General features: G+C 49.5%; 6 protein-coding genes across 6 annotated transcripts; all 6 read right to left on the reverse strand.

The window, feature by feature from the left end:
* Positions 1-412: 412 nt before the first annotated feature.
* LTR64_007375 (uncharacterized protein) lies at positions 413-1,636 on the reverse strand (the record flags this gene model as incomplete). Its single annotated transcript, XM_064901695.1, has 1 exon — positions 413-1,636. The coding sequence occupies one exon, from the start codon at positions 1,634-1,636 to the stop codon at positions 413-415; it is 1,224 nt and encodes a 407-aa protein (XP_064752771.1).
* Positions 1,637-3,496: 1,860 nt separating this feature from the next.
* APE2 (Aminopeptidase 2 mitochondrial) lies at positions 3,497-6,154 on the reverse strand (the record flags this gene model as incomplete). The annotated part of the gene is made up of 1 exon (XM_064901696.1): positions 3,497-6,154. The coding sequence occupies one exon, from the start codon at positions 6,152-6,154 to the stop codon at positions 3,497-3,499; it is 2,658 nt and encodes an 885-aa protein (XP_064752772.1).
* A 1,523-nt stretch (positions 6,155-7,677) lies between these two features.
* On the reverse strand, positions 7,678-8,268 carry LTR64_007377 (uncharacterized protein; the record flags this gene model as incomplete). Its single annotated transcript, XM_064901697.1, has 1 exon — positions 7,678-8,268. One exon carries the CDS (start codon positions 8,266-8,268, stop codon positions 7,678-7,680), a length of 591 nt encoding a protein of 196 aa, XP_064752773.1.
* A 244-nt stretch (positions 8,269-8,512) lies between these two features.
* LTR64_007378 (uncharacterized protein) lies at positions 8,513-9,679 on the reverse strand (the record flags this gene model as incomplete). Its single annotated transcript, XM_064901698.1, has 1 exon — positions 8,513-9,679. One exon carries the CDS (start codon positions 9,677-9,679, stop codon positions 8,513-8,515), a length of 1,167 nt encoding a protein of 388 aa, XP_064752774.1.
* A 546-nt stretch (positions 9,680-10,225) lies between these two features.
* ZRT2 (low-affinity Zn(2+) transporter zrt2) lies at positions 10,226-11,305 on the reverse strand (the record flags this gene model as incomplete). The annotated part of the gene is made up of 1 exon (XM_064901699.1): positions 10,226-11,305. The coding sequence occupies one exon, from the start codon at positions 11,303-11,305 to the stop codon at positions 10,226-10,228; it is 1,080 nt and encodes a 359-aa protein (XP_064752775.1).
* A 1,140-nt stretch (positions 11,306-12,445) lies between these two features.
* Positions 12,446-13,674, reverse strand: LTR64_007380 (uncharacterized protein; the record flags this gene model as incomplete). Its single annotated transcript, XM_064901700.1, has 2 exons — positions 12,446-12,781; positions 12,814-13,674. The coding sequence occupies 2 exons, from the start codon at positions 13,672-13,674 to the stop codon at positions 12,446-12,448; spliced, it is 1,197 nt and encodes a 398-aa protein (XP_064752776.1).
* Positions 13,675-13,929: the final 255 nt, after the last annotated feature.

Genomic DNA, 13,929 nt, shown 5'->3' on the forward strand with positions numbered 1-13,929 from the left:
AAATCGTATTTCTACCACTTAATAGTGTTATCGGGAAGCTCTACATCCATCTGAAAGTCAGGATACTCTTCCTTTACACAACACCCGCTCGCTCCATCTCCATACGGAGAAAGCTCTTGCTCGAATAAGCAACTGTTGGCTTAGGCAAATTGACTGCACTCCTCCAACACTCCGCAGCTTCTGTTTCCGAACTCATGCTCATTCGCGACTTTTCCCTAGCAGCTTTCATCTCTTCACTTGTCAAGACATGCTGCTGCCCAACATCGGCGGTATGTGCTTCAGGCCAAGGCAACCACCTTTTCGTCTCAGCTTCCTGTAGAATTCCTCGAGTATAGTCCGTGCCTGGATGGACCTGAGTCAGATTCAGGTTCTCGAAGCCCTGAGGTTGACTGGCCTCGAGAACGGAATCGAGTCACGCCTGCGCGTATCTATTACCAGCATCATCTGTTGACAGAGAAGAGTCAACTGCACCGCTCATCATCTGGGCATAACGGGGGTTTGGGGATTGTTCGGGATAGAAGGGCCCACCTGGATGTAGATCTGATATCTGGTTGTGGGGTTGATATGTGAAGTTGTCGTCTACTGTCATGTCTATTGTCTCGTCTGGATGGTAGACGTTGTTCATGTTCGGAAATTGGAAGCTGTGCTGGTCTTCTGGCTGTAGCTGTGGTGCTTCTGTTTTCGAGGTTGAATATGCGTCTTGAGCAGGCTCAAAGTTGTTGTTGCGTACCTCGACTTCTCTGTCTCGTATTCGCCTCATGAGGTCTAGAAACTGAGAATTTCTGAACTTCTCGTCCGTTTCGTGAGAGATGTTTTGTACTAGTTGGCCAGCGACTCTTGCAAGGTCACTCGCGTCGCGGCTGTCTTGATCTTGAGTACGATTTTCTGTAGCGGTATATTGTATTGCATCGGAGCCAATCTTAGCCACGGAGGGTTCGTGTATCACAGAGTCCAATGTATCTTCGTTGTCAAGTAAGGACTCGTCTATTGTAGCTTGAGTCTCTGCAATTGTCGATTGCACTTCGGAGTCTCGCATCTCTTGAAAAGCATCCTGAAAGGCTTTCTCGAAATCTTCTTCATTGAACTGTGGATCTTGAGCTTGCACACCACTAAATGCGCTCTGCTTATTCTGTAGTGACTGATGGGGCATATACGTAGAACCTCCCAAGAACGGCAAATAGGACTGATCCGGTGTCTGTGATGTGATCTCTGACTGCTTCTGTTGCGCGACAGAACTCATGCCCGGCCTCTGTCGCATAAACTCTTGCTGCCATCCACCTGGTGTCGTCCTCATCAACGGAGCCTCGGTACGGAACTGGGAGACAGGTATAGGTGAGTTTGAGATTCGCAGGTTCTGAAAGTCGCTGGCCCAGTTCGAGGCTGGTTGTGCTGAGAATTGCTGTGCCGTGTTGTGTTGCCATTGTGGTTGTTCCAGCTGGAAAGGATTGGTCGGCGCATTCTCAAAAGCAGCGAATTCTGCATCGAGACTTCCTGCTCGGGGATCGAAAGAGCGAAACCCTTGAGCAGGAGAGTGACTAGGACCTCTCAGACGATCCTGCTGTAGTGTTCGATCGACCTGGGTGTGTTTCTGAAACGACGACAAGGCGTTCGACGGTCCGCACAGAGCTTCTGTCATGTTTGCAGTGTATAGGATTTGCTGGGGAGTGAAGAGAAGTGTAAATGCTAGGGTGGTTTGGCGTAAGGCATTGAGATGAGAGCACGAGTACAAATTGATTCGGTTTTCGAGTCGGAGCACGCATTTACTGACAAAGATGTCATGCTCGCGCCTCGTTTATCTGGAGCCGAGGCTTGAAAAGGAATACAATCGCCGACTAACTGAAACGTGCAAATGACTGGTCGAGAGGAGTAAATCTCGGCGCCATATCGGCAAAATTCAATAACTGTCTCTTCATTCATGGCTGTATCATCTAATCTTCGTATATCTTTATACTCTTTCTATCCAGCCAGCCAGGAGGACCAAAAGACCTTCATCTACCAACCAAGACTGTCCGAGGACATCTAATCCGTACATCCACAGCCCTCACTTCTAATGCAACGCTTTCAACGACCACTGCTTTCAGCTTCGCTCCCACCCAGATCTACACTCGCAGACCTAAAACGCTCATCGACTCGGCATACTGATATTACCCTGCCCCTATAGTTCAAGTCGCAAATATGCCAGCCCTAAGCATTTCTTCCGTCCTCTGACGATGTGAACCCGATACCCTCGACCAATCAATATCACCCAACCTCCCCAGAGCCCTACACCCCACACAATCAACGTAATCGCTCAACGTGCACGTGATATGACACGCCGGACAAATATTATGCATCTGCTTATGCCAGCTCGCATCGTGAAAAGACCACCCCACCTTTTGAATCCAATAACTGCTCCCATCACACTCCTCGATCTCCCGCCAGTAAGCAGCGTCGCACGGGCGCATCGTCAAGCAGTGGTCGCAGAGTCGGAGGTTGTTTGGTGCCCATGCGACGAGCTGCTTCATAAGATCGGGGACGTCGAAGCAGTCTTTGGGGAGTAGGCCTGCGTATTTGGGGGAGATGTGTGTCCGGGTGAGGTTGACGTCGCCTGCTAGTTGGGCCATGTGCTTGCAGGTTAGGGCCAAGGCGACCTGGGAGGGGGCGTGCTCGAGTGATTCGTAGACTAGCATTTGAACTTCCCGAGGCATGCATAGTAGTGCTGATTGTGGTTGTTCTTGGAGACCGGATAGGAGCTGTTGGTGTTAGTAGTCCTCGTTTCGCCCAGGAGGGGGTGTACCCTACCTCATCGGTGAGAGAGAAGCGTCGCGAGAGCTTTCTCTCGAAATGTTGGCTGTCGGCCTGGCATGATAGTCGTCTCTTCTCCCCTGATCCAGTTGAGCTTGGCGATGACATTGCTTGTGTTGTGACTTGTTCTGTTCTTATATTTTTGGGTTGATGACGATACTTGAACGACGTAACAGTGTTTATCAGCCGGGCTGGGTTGGCGACAATTTATACATGCGTACTGCCTCTAGGACATGCGCGCAGTTCAGTGTCACAATGCGCACTGCACAGCGGAACAGGTGATATTGTTGAGCTATTTCCGTGAAGCTGGCTGTTACCACTAGTCCTATGCATGGCTTGGGTAGTTCAATGAGGTCAATGAGCCAAGCGAGAAAGATAAGCTTTCTGACCAAGGGTCATTCCGCTTCGGGTTTAGATCGGCAAGGGAGGATAAGAACTTGAAGAGGTATTTAGGTACTTAGCACACTCATGTAAGATTGTCTTACCACCTGCGTCTCACCACTACTGGCAGCACGGATGGATCCGCAAGGTTCTACTACATGGAGCACGGACGAGGAAGATTTATATCTTATGCAGCAGGTGTCAGTGTATGAAGAGCAACCTAGGTGTTCGCGCACATGCTTGGAGCTGGTTGTGTCCCTAATGTCAAACAGGAAGCCACACATCTCATGTGTTGAGACCTATCATCTGGCGTCTCACGACACGTTCTCAATCATAATTTCCCCTGCGCACCACCATAGTAGCCCTTATCTTTCAAAAATTGCTCAACGTCGGACTTGTCACGATTGAGTTGGCCGATCTTGGAGCGAATAGAATCTTGACTCTGCTCGAGACTTCTGTCGTAGCCCTTCTTGTCCTTGTCGCTGAAGAACTCTTGCACATCTTTGAGTTGTTTCTCAGAGGTAAAGCCGTTGACACAAATTGCCACCACACTACTCAGCATAGTCATGCTGGGAGGTAGCTTCTCAACTAATGTACTCCAATTGGTTCGCATCCAGTCATATCGCTTCTCGATGCCCTCTGGGGTGGTACCTAAGCCACCGATAGGCATATAGATGTCTTGCGTCTTAACCTCTCCGGAGAGAGCAATTTCCAGGGTCCGCTGTATTAATTCGGGCTTCTGTGTACGTCCTAGTGTTCGTAGACACGAGTTGCGCTCGTCTGCAGTAGGTGCTTCATGAGCACGAGCGCGAACAGCCTCCCATTCCTTCTCGCCACCGTCTCTGACCGCCATAGCCAACACAGAGGCTCTGATATTAGGGTGTATAGCATCATGGTCGCCAGAAGCGTACTTGGCGAACATATCTTTGGCTGCCTTGAGGACTTTCTCGTCACCAGCAAGGCCAGCGGATCCAAACATTAGAGCCTTGTATTGTGCCATGATGTGATCTTCGTTCTCGCTGAACTCCCAGCCAAGCTCGTGAGCCTTCTTTGATACAAGCTGTCTTTGGAATGCCTTGAGGCCATCTCGTACTGCTTCATCCTCAAACATCCATGTGTTACGTACAGAGCTGATCCTAGACAGGATCTCGTTCCATACTACAAACTGATCTTCAGTGTTGAAGCTCTCGATCAGACTGAGGATGCCGGAAGTCTTGCTATATCCGCTAGCTGCAAGCGCACCTGCGTCTGCAATCATACCGGCACGATCTTCGACGGTGAGGAGTCCCTTCTTTGCAGCCTCTCCCAACTTGACGAGGCGCTCAGGAGAATAGCTAGTCCTGAAGAGAGCCGAATGGTCCGCATTGAGTTTGTAGAAGTCCAATCCGCCAGCAACCTTGAATGTTTGCTCTCGTTCTCTGAGAATCAGGCTTTCATCGACACCGTCCTTGGTTCTGAGACCAAGGATGACCGGGTAGAGAGTTTCATCCTCTTCTGGTTTGACATCACCTGTTCGAAGGAATCTGTTCTGTTTTACAGTGATGCTGCCGTCTTTCTCGTTCTCCGTCACTGAAACGACAGGATAGCCAATCTTCTTTGTCCAGATGTCCATGACCGTTGAAACGTCCTTCCCACTAGCTTCGCTGAGGGCAGCCCACAAGTCACCAGTTTGGGTATTACCCCAAGCATGTTTCTTGATGTACCTTCTCACACCATCTATGAAAACATCTTCACCAATGTATTTCGAGATCATGCGAAGGACGGCAGAACCTTTGGAGTAAGAGATACTATCGAAGATCTGATTGATGTCTTCGGCGCGATGAACAGGAACCTCGATTGGATGAGAACTTCGAAGACCGTCAAGACCGAGAGCACCCTGCAGAGTGTCGATGACGAAAGTCTCCCAGACCTTCCACTCAGGATAGAACTCATTGCAGCTATACCAGCTCATCCAGGTGGCGAATCCTTCATTGAGCCACAGACCGTCCCAGAAGTCCATGGTAACAAGGTTGCCGAACCATTGATGAGCAAGCTCGTGCTGAACGACCTCGGCCACTCTTTCTTTGGTAGCAGCTCCTGCAGTCTTTTGATCGAACAACAAATCAACGACACGATAAGTCACCAGGCCCCAGTTCTCCATAGCCCCAGCAGCGAAATCAGGAATGGCTACCATGTCCATCTTAGGCAGTGGGTATGGAGCTTGGAAAGCTTTCTCGTAGAAGGCAAGCGTCTTTGCAGCCACTTCCAAAGAGAATTGTCCATCTGTATCTTTCTGATCAGGTGTCATCCATACCTTGATCGGAAGTCGGAACTTATCAGTAGCGATTGACTTGAGCTCACCGACCACGAAGGCGAGTAGGTACGTAGACATCTTAGGTGATCTATTGAACTTCACGGCCTTTCGCTTGCCATTTGTGATCTTCGAGTCGATGGTGGTGGTGGAGGCAACATCCATGTTTGATAGACAAGTCATCTTCTCGTCTGCAATAAGAGTAGCAGTAAATTCAGCTTTAAGAGCTGGCTCATCGAAACATGGTAGAGCCCTACGAGCATCTGTTGCCTCGAACTGCGAGACTGCCAGAAACTGACCAGACTTTGTCTTGGACCTGTAGAAGCCAGCCATGTTGTCATTGAGCTGACCAGTGTATGTGTGCTTGAGCTGCACTCTTTGACCCTTCTTGAGCTGGTGATCGAGGTCGATGGTGCTAGTCTGTGTATCCGCATCGTAGGAGATCTTCGGGGAGGACGTAACGAGGGCGCCATCAGCATGGACAGTAGTGGTGTGAATTTCGATTTCGTTAGTGTTCAAGGAAATGGACGAACTGTCTTGAGCGACATCAAGGTCGATAATTACTGTACCCTCGAAGGTGAACTTGTCAAAGTCCGGTTCGAGGGTAACATCGTAGTGTCGAGGAACAACATTGGTAGGCAGCACCACCCTTCCTTGAGTGTTGATGCTGCCAGCTGTGTTGTGAGCGAACCGACACATGGTTGATTGGTTAAAGGTCTTTGCTTTTGAAAGGGCAGAAACCCTGTGAAGCCGGATTGTATTGTTATATGTCCGCGATGCAGGAGGGAACGAGCGAAGGCAGGAATGAGTGGGATGACCAGTATGGACTGTCCGCAAGGTGCGGGACGCAGGTGCAAATGCAGGTGTGGATCGACAGACCGACTTTTGAAGGGAATGCCTCAAAATCAAGGGAGGACGCATCTAAAAGTACAAAGAGAGCGGACGTTTGTAAACAGTGCAAGAATGTCACGATCGAGCAGCAAAAGCACAGGCAATGACGACTGCTCAGGCTCAGAGAATGACCTTTTGGTCAGTGTTGCTATTGCGCGGCTCGGCTTTCCTATCTCGGTTTGGCTGTATCGCACAGGAGATCTAAACTTGAACTTTGCTGAGTCAACTCTGGCTCTCATGGCTTTCTGACAGCAAACAGTACAGAGCCAACGAGGACATTCTCACTGCACATTGGACTCACCAGGGAAGAACACATGCTGTCGTGGCTTCCATCCGTCCCATATCCACCTTCCGGCAATGGGTACTGGTCGCCTGTGACATCGACCATCAATTGGTGTGAAGAGGTACGAACAGCGTTGGAAACTGGAAAGGCAATTCTGACAATAGCAGGATTATTACGCAACACAATATAGTGCTGAGATCGTGAATTCCATCACAAATCTATGGTTCGTTTACCTCGCCTGTGTTGGCATAGCCAATTGTATCCAGAACAATCATGACCGTGTCTTCCTATACGCATACATTTCGTATCTGATGATTGGATTTGGTTCATTCGTATTTCACTCGACGCTGAAATATCCCATGCAACTCCTCGATGAGCTATCCATGATCTACACTGCTTGCATACTATTCTTCGCCACATTTGAGCATGGACGCTCTCCTAAAGCCAAGGTCGTACTGGCTGCCATAACCACCAGCATAGCGATGTCTGTAACAGGGTACTATCATTACCTTGGAGATCCGGTCTTTCATCAGAACATGTTTGCGCTACTGACAGCGGTTGTCTTTGGTCGAAGCCTCTATACGATGGAAACAACATTGCGACCAGGACGCCGGACTTTGAAGAGCTCGCTCAGCGCCGCTGAGAAGCAACGACGCGACACTCGAGACACGGTCACGCTGGAAAGAATGTGGAGGATGATACCCGTTGGACTCGGATCAGTCGCGGCAGGATTTTTGATCTGGAATTTGGACACAATGTATTGTGGCTATCTACGAAGTTGGAGAAGACAGGTCGGCTTGCCCTGGGGAATCTTGCTCGAGGGCCATGGTTGGTGGCATTTGCTAACCGGCATTGCTGAGTACTACAACATCGTATGGGCAACCGAGTTGAGGTATTGTTTGGAGGAAAGACAGGATGAGGTGGAATTGTTATGGCCATCTCTATGGACATCGATGCCAAAGCTAGTTCGCAAGAAGCACAAAGCTCCATAAAATACCTATTGACCCTTTTCTGTCGCTGTTGTGTCCAGGATGTCTCTCGCAGTAGCTCATGACCCTTGTTCTGCTCTTTCCTCTCTTCTCACCCTCAGTCTTCGCCTCACCAAGACTCCACCTTCAAGCCCTTCAGCCTGACTCTGTAACCAATCTCTCCCCTCCACAACATGACCGACCTGGCAAGTTGGACAAAATGCTCCTCCTCTGATCCACCGATTAATCGCCCACATCCAATCCACATACTCCATATCTTTCAATGGTATACCATAGCTATCTCTCCAGATACGATTCTTCGGGAGGTACTTGACACAGCCTTGACAAAACTGCAAATCCTTGCTGATGAAACCCCACTTGTACATCTTCCGAACAAGCATAGAGTGAGAGTACGCTCGAAACCTTCTCTTTCCGAAATCAGGCTGTTCATCGAACATCTGCTTGTTGAGCTTGACATCGGTACCTATTTTGGCGAGGTGTTTGCAGCTGAGCATGAATGCTATTTGGTCGTAGGGATGTTCGATGCTTTTGAAGGTAAGGAGGAGAATCTCTGCTGGTAGTTCGAGCATGGGTGTGCCTGTGGTTCTAATGCGTCGACGTTTGTTGATGGAGCGTGTCAGATCGTACGTTTTGCGTAGTACTTTCGGCATGTTGTTGTTGCAATGGTTCTCGTGAATATTGGCGGTTTCGGGATTGATTGTGGTAAGAATTGTGCTTCCTGAATTATCAAAGTGTTGCATGTAGAGTGAAGTTCGTAACACTAGGTCAGTAACGTTCGGAGTGAAGATTTCACTCTTGATAGTGATGGCTCGACAGAGTTAAGCATGCACTAGATAACCAACCAAAAGCACTGAAAGCGACCTGATAAGCAAAAATTACTCAATTCTATATAGTTCAATCCATTTCGTCCAATGCATTATCTGCCTCGCCATTCTTCCCCAGCGCACCTGGATCGTCTTCACTGACCAACATCCCGATCATACAATTACTCAACATACCATCCCAATTGACCCAGGGATGAACTTCCGCAAACAAACCATCGCTACTCCGTCCTGCTCCCTTCATAAGCTCAGATCCACCGCCAGGATGAAAATCCAAGTATGCAGATATATTGTAAACTCGCCCCTGATAGCTCGTCCAAGCATCTTTACCCTTCCGACCAGTCTGCTTCTTGAGCTGTGATGGTGTGATGCGGCCTAGCTTCTGTAATCCCAGTACATCCGTTGCGTCTTTTCCTCGGAGTTTTAGTGGCGCGTCAGAGGAAGTGGAATTGGTGAGAGCTGCCCAGTCGAGAGGACTATGACCCGGACTGAGTATGACTTTTCGCGACGGTCGCTTGTTCGGAGGCTGGGTTGAGGTTGTAGGCGCTAAGGCAGGTTGCATACGCGTGTTGGTCAGGGCTTTTTGCTGTGGAACACCTAGGGTTGCTGCGGATCGTGCAGTACTGGCAGCAGAAGGTGGAGGAGCGAGTGCGCTACCATTGCCGAAGCCTGTCGGTTTTAGGAAGCCGCCTTGTCTTGATGCAGGACCACGAGCAGGTGGAGTTAGAGAAGAGGTGGTCGCAGATGTCAAACGTGGAGGGCTGCGATTGCGCGGTGTCGTCAGAAACGATGGAGGAGGCATGGCTGCACTCTGGCGGGCTTGTGCTGCTGTCGATGCGCCCGGAGACAGACGTGGAGGCGGCATGTCTTGTGATTGCACTTTGAGTACGGGACTTGAAGTTCGTGGTACAGTGCCATAGTTCGAGACTTCCTGCTTTTGTGAGATTTCCGCCTTCACTGCAGATTCTTCCTCTTCTTGAGATGCATCATCTGCCTGGTCCTTGGTCGTGGTATGCTCTAGGTCATCACATCCATTGTTTAGTGATATGGTCGGCGCAATCGTGCTGGCCTCGGGCTTAGATATTACTCGTTCATGTTCAGAGGCGACGTCGTGCTCCTCAGTCGTTGAGGGAAGGCTAGAGTCCACCTTGAGCACTTTCGCCTCAGGCTTTCTATTGTATAACGAATGTAGTATAACTGCAACGATCAGCGTACCAGCGGCATAAGCGATATAGCCCATACTGGCTGAAAGAAAGAGGGTAAGAAGCGGTTATGATACGACGAGAACATCTTGAACATAAACGAACGGGTTACGTAGTATCGCAGTCTCAAGTCATTCTGGACCTCCTGCCGAAATATCATAAATTGAGTACGTCTGGAAACGTGGCGGGTCTGACAATCAAGATCTGCAGTGATCCGCAAGATCTGGCTAGCCTATAGTGGATACCAAAATAGGCATGGTCTTGTGAGCAGGATAACGATACTGATGAGGTTTCATTATGTCCTGTTTTGCGCTCAGTCTCGAATACGGAAACGGCATTATGCCATATTCTGGATGGTTGAGCCGCCACAATTCATTGCCGCACCGATGCTGCCTAGAAATATCGTCCTCCACTATTCATCACTACCAGAACTCGTGTTCTGTTTGTCCGGCTATACAAACACTGTACACGTGTGACCGCAAGTCTGATCCCTCAATACCGGAGACGCAAGCTGTGGCTTTCACACCGTAGAACCTCACTTCAGAAGTAACGCTCCTCCCTTCACCTCACCACCGCCTGTGTCGTTAAGCCCACTTTCCAAGCAATGCCATCAAACCAGCTCCCAGACATACCAGGAAAAAGGCTGATAGCAAAGTCTTTATGGGCGCAGTCCGCATGGTTCTGCTGAACATAAACTCGTGTGCCAGCAATTCCACCAATCCAGTGTAGATCAGGATACCTGCCGATATCGAGTCGAAAACACCGTTTGCGATCAGGGTAGTTCGGCTACCAGGAGGGTATGATTGCCTCACGCCCAAGCCGATGGCGATGGCGATAGGCGTCGTGAAACCGTAGGTAATGGCTAACACGTAGGGAGTCCATCCTTTCCCCTTAGGCCAAGGAGTCACCGCCAATCGTGCACCAAGACCGAGACCTTCGAACGTCTGGTGGAATACCAGCACAATGAATAGTGTGACAAACTCTTCGCCAGATACAGCAAGTGTCAACCCTATGAACACACTGTGGAAGATAATGCCAAATTCGAGGATAAAGATAGCGGTAAGTTGTGCCTTGTACTCCTCCAATGTGAATGGGTTGTTAGCCAATTCAATCGAGTCGTGTCTGGCGCTGTGGCCGAGATGGTCGTTTCCAGGGTGGTGTGCGCTCAGTCTGCGCGAGTTCCTTGAGGTTTCAGACTCTCCAATCTCTTTCGAGCCATCGACGACCATACCACTGTGATGATGTTCAGGAAGTTCCACACTGCTATACCGCATAACCATCAATTCGACGAAGAATAGGACAAATATGGTCATTAGGATGATGCCCGACACCCAGTCATATTCAGTGATAACGCCTGTTAGACACGGATCTCGAAGCGCGTCTTCGGCAGGGCTGAGCAAGTGAATGAATGCTGTTGCGATGATAACGCCCGAGCCGAAGAACTTTGCGATAAAGAATGACCAGTCTGGCACACCAAGGCCTCTGTGGGAATTTGCAAAGACAGGAAAGGTTGCACCGAACGTCGAGCCAACCCAGATAACGAAGATGGATGCTATACGAAGGCCCATGCGACCATCATAGTCGTTTCCTGAACTGCATGCTGGCGCGGCATCGACCTCTTCTTGCCGTGCTATCAGTGTGACGAGACTGCTGAGCTGGTCCATTGTCGGGAGTGAGTAGTGGGTCGGGATGCTGGTACTGTTGACGGCTTGTGGTTGAAAATCCGACAAATGGGTGCTGGTAGCAGTTAGTGTCTTTGCCTGAAGTCGCCTATTTGAGTTGGGAAGTGCCACTCACTATCTTGATTCAGATATACCACAGCGTTTGCTTTGCCGTTTGTGTAATTGTCACAGTGGCACAGCACACCTCGATTACCTCTTTCGGCACAAGAAAAATGAATCCTTGAGCACACGAGCTATACGTCTCAGGTCGGTCTTTATATTGCGATTGCGCTACCTATTATAAGCGAATGCACTCGGTAAGCAAAGTTGCAGGCTTGTCGCTGAAGAACATACGATCATATTGCTTCAACAAAAGCTTGGAGTATATGAAGGAATGGTAAGGTCCTCATTTTGAGGACCATGAAAGTTCTAACATTGCTATTGGCTCAATCGGAATAGTGTTGTCTCCATACAAAGCCAGGATGTTTGGAGCGATGTTCGAGAATCGCGCTTCTACCGAGTCAAGCCCGCCAAGATGTACTATTCGATCCATTCGTCCCTGGCTAATGGTCATGTTTGTGAAAATTTAAGACTTTATATCTGATTGCTCGAGTATTGTTCAGATGTCTCGATCGCGCTACTGATCTGCTATCGTTGGGAAACCAATGCATCTATCATGACTTGAACGTCTCATCGACGGTGATGGAGGTCAAAGCTTAAATTTGGTCAATCCGCAAGCATGGAGTTTTAGAGTTACTGCAGATTTCCGCCGAGAAGCCTTAGCCAGTATATCGAAGCCACGCTCGTCTTCATCACCAAAAAATGGCGACGCTGATGCATGCCTCGTTGCGACTCTGACAGGTGTGCACGACGAAGGAGTCAGTGTGGTCGTCCTAAAGAGTACGGTAGGAACTCACGACCTCCAGATCAGCGGGTCGATGTGTTGTGCAATAGTGGTTGGCTGGTGATGTCGCAACAAGTGTCTCGGTTCGACAATTGACTGGTTGGAGTGAGCTACAATTACGAAAGATACTGGCAGGTTTGCCTGTCCTCTAGGCTATGAGGCTTGCTGGGGACCATGGTTCATCGGCTCGGAAATAGCGGCACGCCTTGATCTGGTCGAAACCATCGAGCCCGTACAATTTACCGCAGACCTAGAAACGATCCAGCTTCACCAAAGGTCTGTTGCATTGGCTTTGGTCCCGATAAAGGCCACTTAATCGTCAATGCACCCATGTAGATCAACGCCCCAAGTAGTCCTGCAGACGACACACCAGCCGTAACTGTTTCTCGAAGTACTTGTTGACGGCGTTGTATTTGCAGACGGAAAGAGTGTTTGCTTTCCAACTTTTTCAACTGACCCGAACGTCCTGAGGCAGCAGCCTCGTGTTCACATGGTCGAATAGCAGTTGTTGTGAGTGTGAGAGGTAAGGATTCTGCAATGCTGTTCAGAACGTCGAACCCAAATTTGAACATGATCTTTCGCAGGGTTGCCCCCAAGGCAACCTTACAGAGACACCGAATGTAGAGTGCACACGTTTTGTGGTCCACTTGCTCAAACGTGGATATTTGTGAAGTGCCTCTCTCAGCCAAGGTTGCGCCATGTCCCCAACGTCCATCAGTGCAAGGATGCCAAGCGCATAACAATCCAATACAGTCATAGTCTCCCCAAGAAAGTAATCTTGCTCTCCTAGCAATTTGTCCAATGGCTCGAACAAGTCGTTGGTAACTGCCTCTAACCGAAATCTCGTTGCTTCGGCCTTGCTTCCGAGCAGTGCACTTACACTCTTTTTCGGCAAGCGCAGGCTCTTGGGAATGGCAGCGCTGATTCCTTCGTTTTCCTTCTTCAGCTCTTTCTCGCGTGACGCATCGACATCCAAGCCAGACAGTCCAAGATGTTCAGAGCGCTTCCGTGCTGCATCGCGTATTTGCTGAGGGATGTGCCAGCTTCGTGGCCAGGGAAGGAGAGCGGAGAGCGTCGAGCGAGTCAACGTTGTGTAGTTGTCGCTGGACACGTAGAGACTCAAATCGAGGATAGGCAGGCCACGAGATTCGAGGAAAGCAAGATAGGCCTCATTGTTCGCCGATTGTGCCTCGTCCAGGTCAATGGCGAACACCTCGTGCTCAATGGCATCTTGATATTGTGTATGAATGTAATGCGCAATATCGCGGAAACCGGCTATCCATAAGTCGTCAACTTGAAGGGCAGGTAGTTCATCGAAAGGAGAAATGCTGCGATCATTGCTGGGGATCAATTTCCACTCAACTTGGCCTGATTGCGCACAGCATTGAAGGAGTGCAATTGCTGCCAAACAACTCGAATCGATTGACGGCAGACCGAACCCAGGACCGTAGACATGGAGTTCGAGCATTGCAATGTGGCGACATTTTCAGAATGACAGTGTTCAACTGATGGAGAAGTAAGTCGCGGATATGTTATCCAGTTCCGCGATGCAAGGAAGACGGGGATCGCGTTATCACGTGGGACGAAGCAAGCTATCAAAGCCATCCCGATGCGAGTACGTGATTCTGGCAAGCTACTCGTAGCAAGGAAGGCAGACAAGGGGCCAAAGAGGAGGATAAGCTTGTCGCAGATGAACCAGAAACGTCTGGTACATATGCAGCGG

The sequence above is a fragment of the Lithohypha guttulata genome, assembly GCF_036872675.1.
Source record: "Lithohypha guttulata strain CCFEE 5908 chromosome Unknown scaffold_5, whole genome shotgun sequence".
NCBI lineage: Eukaryota > Fungi > Ascomycota > Eurotiomycetes > Chaetothyriales > Trichomeriaceae > Lithohypha > Lithohypha guttulata.